This window comes from Syngnathus floridae, chromosome 6, assembly GCF_059516105.1.
Source record: "Syngnathus floridae isolate MCC-2025c chromosome 6, RoL_Sflo_1.0, whole genome shotgun sequence".
Lineage (NCBI taxonomy): Eukaryota > Metazoa > Chordata > Actinopteri > Syngnathiformes > Syngnathidae > Syngnathus > Syngnathus floridae.
In genome coordinates, this window is record NC_142418.1 from 11,806,620 (window position 1) to 11,824,821 (window position 18,202).

Below are 18,202 nucleotides of genomic sequence, written 5' to 3' on the forward strand. Positions count from 1 at the left end.
TCTATTTGACAGCATGCTGAAGCAGCGGAAGCGTTCTATAAGAATCTATTAGTCACTTTTGTCACATTTGTGGTTGACAGCCTTAATCAATTTGTGCGTATTTATGTGTCTTTTGGTCGTTGTCTTGTCGTGAGAGTTAGGCAGACTTGAAGTCGGAAACTATTGGCTCGTTAGTTCACAATCGAGGCAAAAGCAAGAGACAAACATTGTAGTTGGTAACACGTGGATGGATCCATCCTGATTTGACTTAGGTAAGTTGATAGAAAGACGTCACCTAGTATCATTGTTCACATATATCAATATCTGTCTGATTGCTTAGTGCTCACCGCGTTTATGAAATGGTCCTATAAAATTGGTCGTCTTTTATTAAAGACTACACGGATGATATTTAAGCCATTGTTTTCATCTGACAGTTGGCTGAAGTGCAAGTCAAACATTGTATATACTGATGCAGTTTTGAATGTTTCTCATGAGCTTGAGGCTGATGTGATTATGTCAAATACAGTATAGTGATGCGGTTCTGAATGTTTTTCATAGGATGCAGTGATCTTTCCAGATGAGGTGATGCTGCATGTGACGTTGAAAGTGATCCGCTGTTCTGTGCACAAGTCCGTCCTCTCCACAAAAGGGATATGGTCCCGTTCCCTCTGCTCCACAAAGCCCCACTCAGTGCAGGGCGAGGATACAGGAGAGACCCGTCTGAACCCCCTTAACATCCAGATGCTCTCAAAAAATCTCCACGAGCAGATCTTTCGAGGCCCGGTGCCCGAGTACAGTGAAGAAGATGTGGAACGCGCTATAAAGCACTTGCAGAAGCATCAGCTGTGGGGGAAAGAAACGGCACTGTTACAGGACGTAGAGCTGAAGCTTCCCAAAATGTACGGGGACAATATTGATGAGCACTTCCGTGTTTTGGCCCAGAAGCAGAGTCTTCCTTACCTGGAAGCGGCGGCGGAGCTGCAGCAAGCAGAGCTTCCTCCCATGCCTCAGGAGTGGACATGGCAGGTCGGCTGGACACGTTATGGGTCCGATGGGGAGAGTCAAAGGGTTGACTTCCCAGACGAGACCGCACTTGTGTTTGATGTAGAGGTGTGCATGGCAGAGGGACGGTGTCCAACTTTGGCAGTTGCTTTATCGCCGACACATTGGTAAGGGCATGCCAAGTTAAATGATTATGTTGATAAGGTCAATGCAAATGGTAACGTGGTGAACTAGTGGTAAGCAGGTCTGAGGTTTGGGGTTCGAATCTGGGCTCTGACCTTCTGTTCAATGTAGTGTTAGCGTCCGCACTATGCTCCATACGAGCAGTTTCATTTTGTATTTGTCTTTTTTGACAGTCCCGTTCATTAAATGGCCGGGAGTGCATCAGTGACTTTTTTCTCACATCACTCAAATGGTGGTGTGTTTAAAGCTTGCTCGCATCTCTAACCAAAAACAAAATCAAGCGAAGGCTCATATAACTTTAAAAATTTGGGGTACTTGTAACAGTGTACCACCATACCTGGGTTCTGTATGTTCATGCAAGTTGATGTGTGTCCATTACTAGGTACTCTTGGTGCAGCAAGCGTCTGATCGAAGAGCGCTACTCCTGGTCAAACGAGCTCATCCTCGCTGACCTTATCCCATTGGAGACAGCAATGAACACCGTCCGTCCACCAGGGGGTCAGTGGAAGGAACGGCTCATTGTGGGCCACAATGTCAGTTTCGACCGAGCTCACATTAAGGAGCAATACTTACTGAAGGTGAATGTTTTAAAAAAAAGGCTGTATGAGTAGCGGGACTGTTTTCACATTTAATTCATATTCATTTCTCAAGGGGTCTAAGGTGCGCTTCATGGACACGATGAGTCTTCACATGGCTATCTCGGGCCTGACGGGCTTCCAGCGCACACTATGGATGGCCAACAAGTTGGGCAAGAAGGTGGGCCTACAAGAGGTCAGCCAGCACATGAAGAAAGTGGGACAGAAAAGAGATAGTCCCAAGGTCTGTGTATTTGACACTGGGTTGGTGTTGTTTTAGACATAAACTAATGAAAACATTCACAATTTAATGTTTTTGTGTTTAGATTGGATTCTGGGACTGGGTGAATATTGGCAGCATCAACAACTTAGCTGATGTCCATGCCCTGTATGTGGGAGGGCCACCATTACAGAAAGAGATACGAGAGACCTTTGTAAAGGGCTCGATGATGGATGTCAGGAACAACTTCCAGGTCTGTTTAACTTTGTGTCCATTGTTCATCCAGCTATCAATGCAACAGTGTGCCGTAGCCTTGTCTTTGCTGTCCCCTGCAGGAGTTAATGCAGTACTGCGCCTCAGATGTGCAGGCCACCCATCAAATATTTATTGAACAGCTGCCCCTTTTCATGGAGAGGTCGGGACTCGGAATACATATTTCTTAAATTGTAGTAATTGGTGGATCTTTACAATAATTTTTTGTCCCCCTCCCCCCCAAACAAGATGTCCCCATCCAGTAACATTTGCCGGAATGCTGGAGATGGGTGTGAGCTACCTTCCTGTCAATCAGAACTGGGGGCGATACTTGGAGGATTCCCAGGACGTTTACGAAGAGCTCCAGAGGGAAATGAAGAAATCTCTCATGACTCTAGCCGATGATGCATGCCAACTTCTGGAGGAGGAGGGGTGAGACAAAAACCTTCATTTCTGGAACTGCATTTTGTCAGAATAATATACTTACTCCTTGAGAGTAAAATATAATTAACTTGAATCTTCTATACCAGAAGAAAAGTCAGAACCGTAAAGGCTTGGATGCATGGATCCCAAACTCAACCCCATTTAAAAAAAGTAGAAGGGATCAATTAGTACCAAGATTATCACTCAGGCCCTTTCACCTATCATCATTTATCCCAGATGTTACAAATACTTAAATATCATAAAAATTACAGCATCATATATTTTAGGTTTCCTTATCTCATGCTTTATGTATTTTTCCCCTAGATTCAGAAATGATCCTTGGCTTTGGGACCTTGAGTGGGATGTGCAGGAATTCAAGCTGAAAAAGCTGCCAGCCAGCAAAAAGAAGTCATCTGAAAAAGCAGTTGAATCCCAAACTGCTGCTCCTCTTGCAGACTGGATGGAAGGTATCTCCTCAAAGTGTGGCTAACCAGATTATAGAGGTCTTCATTCCAAAAAGCCATTATGTTCTGATTTACTTCTACAAGATACAGGGCCACCATCTGAAGAGGACACTGCAGCGGGTCCTTGTCCCAGCAGGCTAGCTGTGGATAAACTCAAGAAAACAGTGACTCGACTTCCTAAGAGAAAGCAACACCTGCCTGGGCATCCTGGGTCAGATCTCCACAGTGACAATTTTACTTTCACTTTCCACTGCTCCTCAATGTCAACTGCATCATCAGGTGGTATCGTAAGCTGTGTGAAAAGATGTCTGCAGACAGCTGGTCTCCTGGAGCAAACCTCATTAGTCTTCAGATGAGAGTGACCCCTAAACTGATGGGTCTGACATGGGACGGATTTCCCTTACATTACACAGAGAAGCATGGCTGGGGATATCTGGTTCCGGGACGTAGGGATAACTTGGACTCCCTGGAGGAAATCATCGGGCCAGCCGTTTGCCCTCACAGGTATGTTGTGGACCGTGCGCTAAAATAGTTGTTCTCAAACTGAGGCAGTAAATTCTGTGGAGACTTTTTCTCAATTAAATTAACATACCAAGCTAATTACTGTCTCCTATACCTTAGTTTAGGACAGTTTAGGGCTCTGATATTGTGACATCTCAAATAAATGTTTCTTCCCTGGCTAGATAGCAATGTAAGGTGAAGGGAACTCAGCAAAAATAATGTGAGCACATTGGGACAAAATTATTTAACATGGACTGCTTTCACAAAGGCCACCATGGGTTTGGCAGTATTCAAAGAAAAAGTGAGTGGCTTTTTAAAAAAATGGTCAGTTGTGAATACACGTTGAAGTTATTTTTAATCAAATTCGGTTATGGTTTAGAGTCTAATCATAAACATAAATAGATAACACCTCCCATGGCATTTGGGAACTCACCTTAGTTATGATCAAGTGCCATTGCAATTATGAGGGGGGGGGGGGGGGGGGGGGGCGGTCCTTGGAAAACTTTCCTCTGCACCCAAACTGTTTGAGAACCACTAATCTAATTACTAAATGTCGCCTGGATAGGATGTATTTGAGCTTTTTGTCCTCTACAGAGAGATTGAGCGTGTTTACAGAGAGTATTGTGATGAGAACTGCAAGGGGGAGCCTGAGTTTGGGGACTGTGCACCATCAGATGACCTTATGTGGACAGACAGCGCTGTTTGGGCAAAGGTACTGAAGCAGAATGTGATATGACTCACTGTGCTGCTTCAAAAACATCCATTAAAAAATGTATATATTTTTCCATCAGATGCTACAAAAAGGGCTTCCTACTAAAAAAAAATTTTTTCCCCCCACCAGGTGGAGGAGTACGGATCACTGGAGAAACTAACAGAGGAACAAGGAGTGAAAGCGCTGACAAACATGGTGTCCAAATTGACCTTTGTTCTAATGTCCTAAAAATGTCGCATAAAACATTATACGTAGTTATTGTTTTTACAGAAGCCACAACCTAGCCGCAAGTCCCACCCTGCCCTAGAGGACAGTCATTGCCACTATCACCAAGGAATCGGCCCCTACAACGAAATAAACATACCTGGGTGTTGGTTTTTTAAACTACCACATAAGGTAAGGTGTCAGTGCTTAGTCAGTTAGTGACTGGCATGAAACTCGCAAATCTCTGTCTGTTTCAGGATGGTAATCAGAATAACGTTGGCAGTCCTTTTTCAAAAGACTTCCTTCCTAAGATGGAGGATGGGACTCTCAGAGCGGGAAGGAGTGGAACGAATGCCACACGTGCCTTAGAGATCAACAAAATGATGTCCTTCTGGAGGAACGCTCATAAACGCATAAGGTATCTCGTTTAGCATTCATTGGATGACCACATTTGATAATGTGGTCATCCAATGAATGTGTACAGTTTCTTGTCATTGCAAAATTTCAGGTCTGACGTTCTCACAGAACATTGTTGATTCATGGATCGTGAATTTTGCTGTTAGAGTGTTGTATAAAAAGGACTAAAACATTTGAGTACTCCAAAGCTTTGATCATATAAAATTGCTTGAAATCAACCTGGAAAATATCATGTTTTCTAGCTCCCAGATGGTTCTATGGCTACGGAAAGGAGAGCTTCCTCGTGTGGTGAGCAGGTTAGTAGTCTACTACCATTGCGTAGTATCAGTAGTGACCACAAAAAGTAAAAAGGGAAACTCATTATTTCATACAATGATTGGTGTGGTTTCCAAAGGCACAAAGACTTTGATGAAGAGGGGCAGTACGGTGCGATATTACCTCAGGTGGTCACTGCTGGAACTGTCACACGAAGGGCTGTGGAGCCAACGTGGCTGACTGCCAGTAATGCACGTGTAAGAGACACACTCATCCCTCCCTATGTACACATCTAATGGTTATGCCATTTTGCAGTGCTGTTCAAATTCGTAGTCACTATACATGTTTATCACCTATCAAGTGCCCTCAACATATTACACAGTGCATTTTGGAAAGTAGTGAACGACCAATGATCACGAAATAAAGCAATGTGTTCCATGTTACAGTGCGCCGATACAGAAAAATTATTTTGTCTTTTCAGAATATAGTTGGGTTTTTAGCTCAAAACCAATTGATAGGTTATGGCAGCAAAATATCTTTGGTATAAGAAACACAAATAAGGATTGGTTCTTGTTATTTTTGATCATCTTGACCTTAATCCAATACGTCATAATTATGCAATAGCTGCAAATACTTAAAGGCATGCTTGTGTAGTGTTTGAAATCAAAATCCTTATGAAGTAATTTAGGAGTATGGAATGAGTATTCCAAACACAATCTATCTGTTTTGTGTCCTTAGCGGGACAGAGTGGGCAGTGAGCTTAAGGCGATGGTGCAAGCACCACCAGGTTACCACCTTGTTGGAGCCGACGTGGACTCTCAAGAGTTGTGGATTGCGGCTGTGCTCGGAGAGGCTCACTTTGCAGGCGTACATGGTGAGATTTGGCATCTATCTGTTCATTTTTCGATACCATTGTTCAAGGTCACGGTGGGAAGCTGATTCATACTCTTTCTTACGTCGGCCTATCCTTCCCATTCTTTTTTACGTAGCAAATTGAATCATATTTTGGCCTCGCTTAACTTATTCATTGTGTGCTGTGAATAAATTGAATTAGTGTAATTTATTTATCTTGCATATGCAGTACTCAAATTAACCTAAATAAATAAATTATATTACAGATTACTTACTTATCTTGAGTGTTGTTTATCGCCAGCTTCTGCTCTTTTGAAAGTAAAGTCAACTTCATATGAGGAGCTGTAAAGGCTTAATTCTTTTTCGGTGATGAAACTTGAGTCAACCTGGAACAACAAAAACACGTCATGTCGCACCTGTAAGCCAGTCACGCAAGATCTTTCTGTGCGGTTCAGGTTGTACGGCGTTTGGCTGGATGACACTTCAAGGAAAGAAGAGCCAGGCCACCGACTTGCACAGCCGTACCGCTGACGCCGTGGGCATCAGCAGGGAGCATGCCAAGGTGTTCAACTATGGCCGCATCTACGGTGCCGGGCAGCCCTTCGCAGAAAGGCTGCTGATGCAGTTCAATCATCGCCTCAGTCAGACAGATGCTGCCAGTAAGGCCAGACAGATGTATGCTTTGACAAAGGGATTACGCAGGTACTCTCATTCATTGGAATGCAGTGCCTTGACTTAAGAGTTTGAAATTGTGCTCTACTCATGCTCGTAACACAAAGCACTTTCCAAAATGACAAGATGATGCATCTCTGTGGTGTTTTTTTTTTTTGGGGGGGGGCAGATATGAATTATCAGATGAAGGTGAGTGGCTCGTCACTGAGCTGGGAATTGAGGTGGAAAGGGAGGAAGATGGCAGCGTTTCCCTCCAAGAGTTGCGGAAGATCAGTAGACTGGCTTCACAGAGGTGAGAAATGATGACGATTAAGCAACCACAGTTTTGTACATCTCGGATTATTATTCATGTTTTCTGTGTTACTATTTGACCCAAAAGCTCTCGGCGGAGGAAATGGGATTTAGTTAGCAAACGAATATGGTTTGGGGGTACAGAGTCAGACATGTTCAACAAACTGGAGAGCATTGCACATTCGGACCAACCAGCGACACCTGTACTGGGCTGCAGGATAAGCAGAGCTCTGGAGCCCAAGGCAGTGAAGGATGAGGTGAGTGACGCAACCGAGCCAAAAAAAAAATAATCTACAGTGGAAGACTTTAAACGTTAGAGGTAATTTATTTGTCTAACATTTACTATTATAGTTTGCAACAATAGCCTCACCTGAAGTACACGTTCTAAGGCTTAGATTTTTAATGTGAGATCTCGTGTATATATATATGCCAGTTTATTTTTGTTTTCGTGTCAGTTCATTACTAGCAGAGTGAACTGGGTGGTCCAGAGCTCTGCAGTGGATTACCTTCATCTGATGCTGGTGGCGATGAGGTGGCTCTTCGAGGAGCACGACATCGACGGCCGCTTCTGCATCAGCATCCACGACGAGGTGCGCTACCTCGTCCGCAGCGAAGATCGATACCGAGCGGCACTGGCATTGCAGATCACCAACCTTCTTACCAGGTCTGACAAATGATGGGATGGATGCCTCTCAAAACTAAATTGTTGGAAATGCGATTTATAGTATTCTGTGTTCTTCTGTCTCCCGCAGGAGTATGTTTGCACATGCATTAGGCATGAGGGACCTTCCACAGTCTGTGTCTTTCTTCAGTGCGGTTGACATCGACACGTGTCTGAGGAAAGAGGTGACGATGGACTGTGTGACCCCTTCCAACCCTACCGGTGTGGAAAGAAAATATGGCCTTCCTCCTGGTGAGCCTCAAACCAAATACTGCATACTTATTGACGATTATTTTCAACGTTGATAGTTGCAAACTGCCAGCCATTGTAGCAGAGTGCAGTTATGTAGTTGAGTGAGGTGATCCATATTATTTAAACAGCAGTCAGTACACTGCTTACAAACATGAAATTTCAAGCATAGATTTCACTGTCAATCAAAATTGATCACTATAATTGTGACTGACTTTTGATTACAGTTTTATTATTAGATCTTGTTAGATTGCGGATATATATTGTGGAATGAGTGATTTATTGATTAAGCTTCCAGTTACAGTAGATCAAGCATTAAGCTAATTCAGTTAATTTATTACTTAGCACCAATGATACAGTATAGTACAGTTTAATGGCAACTATGGGAGAACCTCTACAAGTCAGTTATGTGTTAAGTAATAGAAAATATGCTAAATATGGATGGATGGATAGATAAAGTTTATTAATTAAATTGCACATTTGGAGAAAACAGATGAACATACAAGATATGCTTTCAGGTGAAGCCTTGGACATCTACCAAATAGTTGACATCACCAAAGGTTCCCTTACTAAAGGAAGATAACAGTTTATGGACCAGGCGAAGGACTCTCGTAACATGAACGCAAAATGGAGAGATGCCTGGAAGTGCATCAGCTTAGTGATGCGTGTAACCAATTGGAGCGGCTTATTGTTTTCGCTTCTTTTTCCGTTTGGGTTCTTGAATTTCTTCTACATCTTGTGACTCACCCTAAGGAACACAAACGGATACAAATGCTGAAAGCAGGCCGGGACAGATTTACCCCCCTTTGTATGGAGATGACGCTTACTTCCACAGTGTCGTCTTGTTCTTGTAGGGCTGCATCCAGAGTGGCAGCATTGATGCGGAAATCTCTCGAGGTGCTCAGTTTCATGTATTGCATCAGATTTACCTGGACAGTGCCAATTGTTGAAAAGATTTTGTTTTGTTGCACACTATTTTTTTTTTCCTCCAACAGACATTCAACACATACCTTTGACTTCTTTGAGAGTGTGATCATGTATTTCTCATACTCTTCAATGCTGAAGATCAAGTTTGGTATGGCCTTGGTCTGACGCAGAAGTCTTGCCTACCCGGAAAACAACATGGGTGAATTCATGTCATGCTTTCGTTTCAAATGTATATTGTACAGTTTATAGACATTTATTTTTAACAAAAATAATAATGTATTATCAGACGTGTGGGCAGCATTATTGTGCTTAGTAGGGCACCGGCAGTGAAGGCAAATTCATAACATTCAGAGTTGAGAGAGTTAAGTCAACTTGGATGCTGCCGCGCGTCCCACGCTTACCCGCAGTGACGCACATTGCTCAGAAGCACACCCCGCGCTATCAACGTGTATTTAAACGCCGTTTTCCCGTCACTTATAAACCCGCGAAGTAGCGCATTTGCGAAAGGTGAAGCGCGAAGTGGTGAGGGATCACTGTAAATACAAAGTCCTTACAGTGGCAGCAGTGTTCACTTCGTTCTTCTTTTTCTTTTTGTCTGCACCTCCAACACTTGAATCTCCCCCCTGCAGAGAATGAATGGAAACACTCACCAACGGTATTTGATATTAAATCACAGCTGGTGTCCAAACAATGCATGTATTGATTTTGATCATTTGAATCCATCCATACCTGAACATATGTGATGAAACAGTAGCATTGTGGAGTCAGATGAGATCCAGACAGTTTGACCTGTGTTAAAAAAAAAAACACATTTAAAAAAAAAAAAAGCATGACAATCTCTTTCATGTGGCCCATACTCACCAGCTTTTCAAAGCGTGAAGGTAATCTACCACTCTGACTGGCACAAAATTGAATGTACTAGAAAGAAAGAAAATACATTTATATCAAACTGGATACCGTAAGACTAGAATTGAAATACACAAAAAAAGTACATTTCAAATTAAGATTGGGAATTGTGGAAGTATCCAAACTGAAAACTTTTTGAATGTAAATGAACTGAGAATTGAGAGTAATTGAATGGAAAGGTATTATATTGAGGCTTAAACATTTGGTTGTAAGAAACGAGAACAAAATAACCCCTTGTCCACATGAGGGCATAATTTCGTAATTCTATTTGTTTAGATTAGGTTACTATTGGAAGCTACCTGCTTTATTCCCATTTATTTCCACAAAAAGTTTAGAATTTTTCCTGTGAATTTTGCATCCCTGACAATAAGGAGACAGAGTACATACATATTTAACCAGCGTAGTGAGGATGGTATAAGTGCGACTCAACGCTCGGAGCAATGTGATGGTGCAGGTTCCAAGCTGCAATGCGGTCTGGACCAACTCGTTTAATGCCGTCAGAAGGGTTCCAAGCTGCAGTGTCACTGCTTTCTCAACCGGATCCTGGTGGCCTGCAGATTGTGTGTCCGCTTCTACTTGTCAGAAACATATCAGTCATTATTCATAGACAAGAAATCCACACGTAAGCCTTAAACTTGCGAGTGAGCATTATTGTTTAAAAAAAAAAAAAAGAAATCCTACCTGGATTGGATTTGTCAGTAGCCAACTGGCTTTTCCTTTTGCCAATTAGCCAGTCCACTTCATCTAGCACCTTGTCCACTAGAGGCAGGACCAGCATCTGTAGTTAAAAGATGCCAAACATGTCTGTTATGACAAAGTAACTTGGCTTCTCGGAGGGAGCAGTGGGGGGAGCACTTACTGCTGCTGTTGTTGCTGTTTTCATGCTCACAATAGCAAAGTGGGACTGCTTTTCTACCTCAACATCCTGATAACAAAGACAACAATAAGGCTGATATGACAGTGTGCATTCATCCCTCCCATTTTCTATACTTTTAGTAGAGTCAGTAATGATGTGGCAATAACAAAATTGTCGCTGCGTCAGACATACTTCTAAACTCTTGCTGTCCAACATTTCAGTTTGGCAACAGCATCTCACAATTTGTACCTCATCAATATCTCCGAGGTGGCTATGGATGTCCTGACAGAGTTCGAGCAACAAGCTGGTAGGGCTCTTAAAAAGAACATGCAGGCTGAAGAGAAGTGAAAGTAGCCCCTTTGACAAAGCAGAGTCCTCTGAAAACAAGGAGATCTTTTAGTACAACTAATCAAAACCAGACAATGACACACTCTGGCATTTACTCACCAACGCTGGTCTCCTTGCAGATTTTCACTGTCCATGTGATCATCTGAGCAAACTGTTTGTTTGATGCAAATGTTAGCAAATGTACCATAAGAGCATTTAAATATAAGTACTATGTGTACCTGCTGAGAGGAGGGCTTTAGCTGGAGTGAAAGCACGCTCAAAATGTTGACCAATAGCTGAGCTTCTTTGCTGTTAAATTCCTCCTCTCCTCCACTCAACTGGGCGAACAGCGCTCTCTGTTTACAAACAACGAAACGGTCAATGAGTGGAGACTTTTAAACAATACGAGCAGCAATCTAGCCATTCATCATCGATACTGCTTATCCAGTACAAGGTAAAGGAGAGCTGAAGCTTAATCCTGCTGACTTTGGGCAAAAGGCTGGGTACGCCCTGAAATGGTCAGCAACTTGAGTCTTTAATCAAAATTAAGTTTGGAATGCGTGAAAAAGTTGAGTGCTTAAAAAAAAACAAAAAAAACCACAGCAAACATGTCGAGAGGAAATAAAGACCTGAAATTGACGAATGTAAGAGTATGTCATCTGTTCGCAATCTTCTGACTCAGCAATGTCCTCCGAATTGTCTGAAAGATAAGCCAGATTGCAATGAAATTACACTCTCATGTGTTTTATCTCTGTTAAACTTGAGAGTCCAACCAATGAATGAGAGAAGTTTGGACATCTTATCAGGGTAGCGCTGCTGGCAGGTAGTGAATATCCCGAGAAGGCCTTCCAGGCTCAATTGTGACAGGCTGGATCGTTTTTCTTTTTTCCCAGCATCTTCCGCTGCGCTGGGAACGTTGGTATACCGCCACATCAGCACGCTGTAAAATGGTCGTTGCGTTACAAACAGGTATCTTGTGTACAAAATGTCAAAACACGTCTTCCCTGAATGTATATCAAATGCAGCAAAATGATCCCTTACCTTGTCATTTCACACAGGAAGCGGAACATCAAGTTCGAACTTTGGCCATCTGGGCCGTCAGTAACTCCACTATCTTCTAGCTGCTGGATCTTCTGCACAGCCACGCAAAGTGCATAACGTACAAATTCTCCACTGGAGCGCAGCACGTTGAGAGCCTCTTCTCTGCTCTGAGAGCTGTCTCTAGAAACCGCAATATTCTTTCTTTATTACCTGTGCCAAGGATATGTATGTATGTTTTTGTACTTATGTTTGCATCTAGTACTTATCATCATACTACGTCTACTGCTAGACAACAGCCATGTGCTCTGGGAAGAGCTTTTCTGGGTATGCTGTCCCAAATTTTAAGTGTAATGTTACGCAGGGTGGGCAGATGCATCAATTTTCACACACTTGCGAATAAGTCAATCCATTCAAATTGCACTATTCTGGATCTTAAAGGGTCAAAATTGTTTCCTAAGTCTTGACCAACGAACAAGGAAAACATTCACAAGAATACAAAGTGCACTTGTACATACCTAAAGAGCGCAGTGACCAGAGTCGATATGAAACGCGCCGAGAGCAAACTTCGAGGAGTCTTGTTTGCCAGCTGTCGACCTTTCCCGGATTTCTCCCTCAAGATCTCACACAACTTGTTGTAGCGGTTAAACAGCTCCAACAGCTCCTCAAAGGCATTTTTACTACAAGTGTCCCACAAAGTTTCCCGATATGAAATTCCCCACATAATTATGAAACACGAAAAGGAATTATACCTGTAATTGCCTTTGACAAAGTTGTACTCCAAGAGGACCTCATAGAGTCCTATTACGAGCCCAGCGTAGATATTATTCTTCACACCAACACTGGATGCGGTGGAAAATTCTGCTGACTTGTCCTGATGAAACAGAATACGACCATGGAACTGGGAAGAATGGGGTCGCTTCAAGTGTAGACAATTGACTGTGGTGTAGTACCAGTTCAAAGTCCTCCATTTCACTTTTGATCATGCGTTTTGTGATGCTGTCTAGGATCGTCTGTAGCTCGGACTGGTACCCCTCATCCTCGTCGTCGTCATCATCATCACTGTCGTCGGAACTGATTTTGGCTGATCGCTTCATATTTGCAAGCCACAACAAACACTGCACGGTACAGCCTACCAGGTGGGCCTGAGATTGTAAAGAGTCACACAGCAGATAAACAAAATTACAGATTAAGGCTTCCACTCTTGAGGTAAGATTCTAACAGGACTTTGACATGGTAATAATTGTCTGATCCAGAGGGATGTACAACAGCCATAATTAAATTTCTTTTTCAGCTTCACTAAATTTCAACGGTACCAGAGGCTCCTGAAGGTGGATCTGTTCTGCATTAGCTGTGATGCAAGGCTGCAATTTCACCGGAGGCAAAAGATCTTGTTCAGGTTTGTAGTACTTCCTCAACTAGGAAATAAAGAAACAAATCTAAAATGCATATAACGTGATATGGTCATCATACACGAATAGTAAGAGACGTTTCAACCTGTGAAAACAGCGTCTGCATGACGGAACTTGCAAGTTGGGAGTTCCGACGAAGAACATCATAGAAGCCCTTGAATAACACATCCGTCAACACAGCTCATTCAAAAAGGGTATGTATCTTTTCTTAAACAAGAATGCAATGTAATATTATGCAGTTTTGACATGTTGGCTTCTGCTGTCGGGCTGTCGCTGGAACTCGTTACGCATTTGTTTCGCAGCTATACAATCACCACAAGCAAAAGCAACCATTCAGACGTTCAAATCTGAATCGATGTATATTCCCTGCAAAATGTATAGAAAATCATGGAAGTTGATCACAAGACTTTAAAAAAACATCACAAACCTCATAGAGCATAAGGCGCACGTCAGCCTGCTGGCCAAGGCAACGGCGCAAGCCGCTCAAGATTTCCAGACAGAAGGCCTCATTGGCAGCAGCGTTATATCGAGAATGAACATCCACTTGGATCTGGTTGGATTTACGGGACAACAGTTGAGCAACTGGCAGAATTCATATCATAAGCATATGTATTTTGCCCTCTTGTTTTATTACGATATAATTCTAGCTTCACGTGCTTTAAAGGAGTCGCGCATTTTTTCATGTTAAGAATTCTCAGGTCGCTGGAAAACATGACTTCAAAAATTCGGCAATTTTCCAACATGTGGAAACAAACTAACCCTAACTAGCCCTTTCAACAATTTCAGGCAGTCGTACAAACTTGAATCACTTAAATGCACATTACAAATAATGCGAGTAATGACCTACCTGGCTGGAGGAGATTGTCTGGCTGCACTGACTGGAGGCCAGGCTGCCAAGCACTTTGAAGTTCTTCAGCAGCAACAGAAAGCCAGTAACAGCGGACTTTCGTCCATCCAACTGGCTGGAAAAGAGTCAGAGGAGATCTTTAACAGGACTCTCAAGATGCCCATTTGGCTAGTATGTAGGTAGCTACCATGATGTGGCAAATATTCAACAGTAAAATACAATTCCAATGACAAAATAAATAATGCAATGTAACAGTACCTTGAAAACATGGCCTTGCGGAGCACCAGAATCAATGTGTCTTTCATGGACATGCTGACTTTCAGCAGAGGCTGGAAGTCAAACAGTGAAAACATTTAGAACCTGTTTCTAGTTACATATTTGTATGCTGCGTGGTTTTAGTACCTGGATAGCTTTTAGCAAGCCCTGTACAGTGGGCAGGGGGAGATATGACAGATGGTCAAACATCTCGGTAACCTTGGAGGATGACTCCAGCAATATCATTGGAGCAGAGGTTACAATGTCTGAGAAAAGGTCTGAGGACACACAGACACGAATCAAATTAGACTCGACAGCACTTTTTTAATTTAAGAGCTCCACTTGCACAATCTACTGAGATGCAATACAAGAGTGGTGTCCTTAAATCCCACCTGCCTTTACAAAGAGTAAAGTTGAGTTTTGTACTGTATTGGATCATACTGTGTAAGTGTACATAACAATGTGGGAAATGATTGAACATTGCGTTACCTAAAAAATGATTGACAGGTGAGGCAGTCTTTGCGACCAGTCGATTCAGAACTTGCTCCAGGATCTCGCCTCTGATTGCCTCATGCATCTTACAGCACAGGATGACAGTACAGTTAAAAAGTACGAGATATTACCCCCCCCCCCCAAAAAAATTTTTTTTACCTTAAAGCCCTGGAGGAGTACTTGACCTCCAAGTTTACATGCCAGCTGAGTGGGAGTCCGGGCCACAGTAGAAGAACCTTCATTGGGCTTTCCAAATGGTCCGGGTTTAGGTCCAAACGTATCCATTAGAAAGAAGCCCAGCTGCACCAGGCCCTGGGTCACATGATCCCATCCAAAGACACTGCACAAAAAGAGTCATGCAAAGATATGAATGATTACATTAGAGATGTCAAATTAAATTAACTCATTGATAACTAATTGATAAAATATTTGATAGTGACAGCATTTGATGACATTGCCTGTACAGTTAATAAAAGCTATGACCCTGTAACACATTTCTCCCTACTTTATCCATATTTTGATTGCTGTCTATGACAAAATGAACTCCTGCCCACACCTGCTATTCACCGTGTCTAAAATCATCTCAGCAACACTTAAGTGACCAGGCACAAGGTCCTGCAAGAACTTTGACCCCTGCAGGAGCTGCTCATCTTTGAAGCTCTTGATGATTGCCCCCTTGAAAAGTGTAAACACCTATTGAAACCAGAGAATGGAGGAGGGGGGTGTTTGTCATGAATAAGCTAACAAGAGACAGATGACGATAAAAGTAGCATGATAGTGACTTCTGACCTTTTCCTCATAGAGCTGTATTCGTGTCACAGAGAGCAATACAGCCACGCTGAAAGGGCAAAAGTCCCCAAAGGAAGCCTGGTGGAAAGGAACAATAGATGACATCCATGAAATGTATTCATTCAGTTATGTCAGTTTTAGGAAGTGACAGATGAGGCACCTTGATGCTTTTCAGGAATTCTCTCCCAAGTTCGTGGTCGAGCCTCAAAGCAAAAACAATGTGGAGAATAACAGTGCCCTCCACATGTCTTAATTGGTCCTGTGGAATAGATTGAACTTCTAAATCCAAGTTCCTGAAAATGGGAAGAAGGACGGTCATGAAAGGGAATGACTGGTAAACACGGGCAATGTCACTTGCATTGTTTAAATCACCCACTCTCCGTGTTTCTGCTCCTTTTGGTGGTGAAGGTCTTGCTGCTTAAAATAACTAACAATTCCCTCGAGGACCTGTTTCTTGCAACCCTAAAAGATGCAGCATAGCATTTTAGACTGAATGGCGGACTTGATAGCTAGACATGCCTGTCACACACAATTCTACCTTTGCAGATAGCAAGAGCAACTGATAAACAAGTGGCGGAATCTCCTGCAGGTCGAGCTTGCTGAACATCCGCAGCGTTTTTTGCACCACAAACTGCAATTCATCCGATGACAGGGGCACATCTCTAAAATAAAGCAGGGACATTCAAAAGGGTAAAAACACGACTTTGAAAATGTTGGTAAATACAACTAAAGCGATAAGTTACCTGAACATTGTAGTTAGGTGGATAACACATTGTGGGTCCCATCTGCAGCAAAAATACAACTTGTGGTGAGTTTATACCCCGAGTGTAAATGATTGTTCAGTATTTACTAATTTTTGGTGATTGAATTAAATTGCCACTGTTACTTAATGTTGCTATGACTAAAAAAAGAATATTTTGTAAGGCTGAAAGTATGAGTTATTGCATTACATCACCTGCTAGAGCAAAGGCTGTTGATTAGTTGTTTCTTGTATTGCTCACCACTGAGCTCACCTGAAGTTTAAAAAAAAAGATACAACAGAAAACAGTTCATTCCAAAGTTTAAACGATATATAATGTATAATAGCATATTCATTCACTATTTGTACGAACCTTTGCCGTATGACAATGTTTCACAAGCGGTCAAGGCAGTAAGTACAGTAGGAAATAGCTCCAAGGATTTGCCATTGCCTATTTTTCCTGCCTTGATTTCTTCAACAAATAGATTTGCTAGTTGTGCAAGACAGGGTCCAACCAGAGTGTGCGTCTGCATTTACAGAAGACAATCAAACACTTATAAACCCTTATAAACCAAGTAATACACTGTAAAGGCATTCATTGCGACAAAAACAGTTTCCACAATTATCTTGGATGTGAACGTGTTCATATTTTCCATTGCTTTATTCTCTGTTGCATTTTTGTAAGATTATTTAATTATGCTTTTGTACCTCCAGCATGAGCAGTCCAATGAGATCTGCTGCCACTTCACTTTGGAGGTCACCAGACTCACAGAGAGGGATGCAATGTTGATAAAGCAGGAGTCTTCGTTTGGACCCATCAGTAGATCCAGGTGGTGAGCCTAAAATCAAGTGGCAACATACATATATATTGTTTATCTGGCAGCGATTATGTGTGTAATGTGTAAAAGTCACACTTGGTAATAGCTAGAATGATGATAAAGTGTCGAGAAAGGGGTTACAAATACATACTTTACAATAATTCACTAACAAAAAAACCTGAATGAGAATCTGCTTTATTACCATTGTCATTATAGGAGTTCACAAACTAGGAACTTTTTAATCGTGCAACACGAAATAAGGATAAATAGTAAAAATATCTAAAAGTTCTTACCTTTGAAAATGGCTTTAATAATTGTGCCTATATTTCCCTTTAGTGCACAATTGGAAATCAGCGCAGTCAACTTCAAAACAGAAAAGTGTTTTCCATTACTAACCAGGAAAGATTTGAACGAACAGTGCAACTCATGCATGTCAACACCAGTTTACCTTGCCTTCAGTGAGAGTGGACAAATATTTCTGAAGTTCTCCAGAACTGTCAGCATTGGATAAGGAAATAATTCTGTCCACGTCTGCCTTCATTGTGCAAGATCAACACGACAAGGTAAACAGTCTTTCCACAACCTTCTCGCAGGAGCATATTTCCCGCCAGCAGCAAGCACTTCCGGTACCGTTTGGTGTGTTGCAATGTTTCCTCCAGACGCATCATGTTTAAATTTATTCATTCGTAAACACAAATCAATCATACATTTATCTCAAGCATAAAATGAATTCAAAACGTATCTGTGAAACGTTATTAAATAGGTGTCTTTTTTTTTCTTGTGCCGTACATGTTTTATTTATTATTATATTTAACTTCATTCAGCTATCCCCGTGATATGACCAAAACTATCAAGGCAACATCCTTAATTATCAATCATAATTA

The 18,202-nt window shown here is 42.1% G+C and overlaps 2 protein-coding genes and 1 long non-coding RNA gene across 7 annotated transcripts; 2 read left to right on the top strand and 1 right to left on the bottom strand.

Annotated features, from left to right (window-relative positions):
* polg (polymerase (DNA directed), gamma) lies at positions 1-9,124 on the top strand. 2 transcript variants are annotated; one of them, XM_088379925.1, is made up of 23 exons: positions 1-251; positions 538-1,148; positions 1,547-1,742; positions 1,816-1,983; positions 2,066-2,212; positions 2,295-2,374; positions 2,461-2,643; positions 2,959-3,101; positions 3,189-3,309; positions 3,378-3,602; positions 4,194-4,311; positions 4,441-4,506; positions 4,582-4,707; positions 4,773-4,933; positions 5,175-5,228; positions 5,327-5,444; positions 5,926-6,061; positions 6,495-6,741; positions 6,881-7,003; positions 7,091-7,259; positions 7,458-7,666; positions 7,755-7,915; positions 8,431-9,124. In XM_088379925.1, the coding sequence occupies exons 2-23, from the start codon at positions 565-567 to the stop codon at positions 8,493-8,495; spliced, it is 3,600 nt and encodes a 1,199-aa protein (XP_088236051.1). In that variant the 5' UTR covers positions 1-251; positions 538-564; the 3' UTR covers positions 8,496-9,124. The 2 variants fall into 2 exon arrangements, with proteins under 2 accessions (XP_088236051.1, XP_088236050.1); XM_088379924.1 differs by having other exon boundaries at positions 2-251; positions 3,183-3,309.
* On the bottom strand, positions 8,353-17,947 carry fanci (FA complementation group I). Of its 4 annotated transcripts, XM_088379923.1 has the most exons (37): positions 17,767-17,945; positions 17,612-17,681; positions 17,209-17,339; positions 16,874-17,027; positions 16,717-16,774; positions 16,505-16,546; positions 16,300-16,423; positions 16,138-16,223; positions 15,922-16,054; positions 15,762-15,839; positions 15,529-15,665; positions 15,132-15,312; positions 14,970-15,057; positions 14,628-14,758; positions 14,484-14,554; positions 14,226-14,340; positions 13,806-13,928; positions 13,464-13,532; positions 13,283-13,384; positions 12,920-13,111; positions 12,719-12,840; positions 12,485-12,646; positions 11,970-12,149; positions 11,702-11,868; positions 11,558-11,628; positions 11,168-11,284; positions 11,049-11,100; positions 10,851-10,978; positions 10,605-10,670; positions 10,427-10,523; positions 10,133-10,317; positions 9,701-9,757; positions 9,569-9,628; positions 9,394-9,462; positions 8,923-9,018; positions 8,740-8,841; positions 8,353-8,660 (listed from the first exon to the last, which is right to left on the bottom strand). In XM_088379923.1, the coding sequence occupies exons 1-37, from the start codon at positions 17,857-17,859 to the stop codon at positions 8,598-8,600; spliced, it is 3,972 nt and encodes a 1,323-aa protein (XP_088236049.1). In that variant the 5' UTR covers positions 17,860-17,945; the 3' UTR covers positions 8,353-8,597. The 4 variants fall into 4 exon arrangements, with proteins under 4 accessions (XP_088236049.1, XP_088236047.1, XP_088236048.1 ...); XM_088379921.1 differs by having other exon boundaries at positions 8,740-9,018; positions 17,767-17,946; XM_088379922.1 differs by having other exon boundaries at positions 8,641-8,841; positions 17,767-17,946.
* LOC148396549 (uncharacterized) lies at positions 11,771-18,093 on the top strand. Its single transcript, XR_015859264.1, has 6 exons — positions 11,771-11,897; positions 11,987-13,175; positions 13,261-13,365; positions 13,476-13,572; positions 17,215-17,330; positions 17,655-18,093. It is a non-coding gene; the product is annotated as an uncharacterized LOC148396549 (long non-coding RNA).
* Positions 18,094-18,202: the final 109 nt, after the last annotated feature.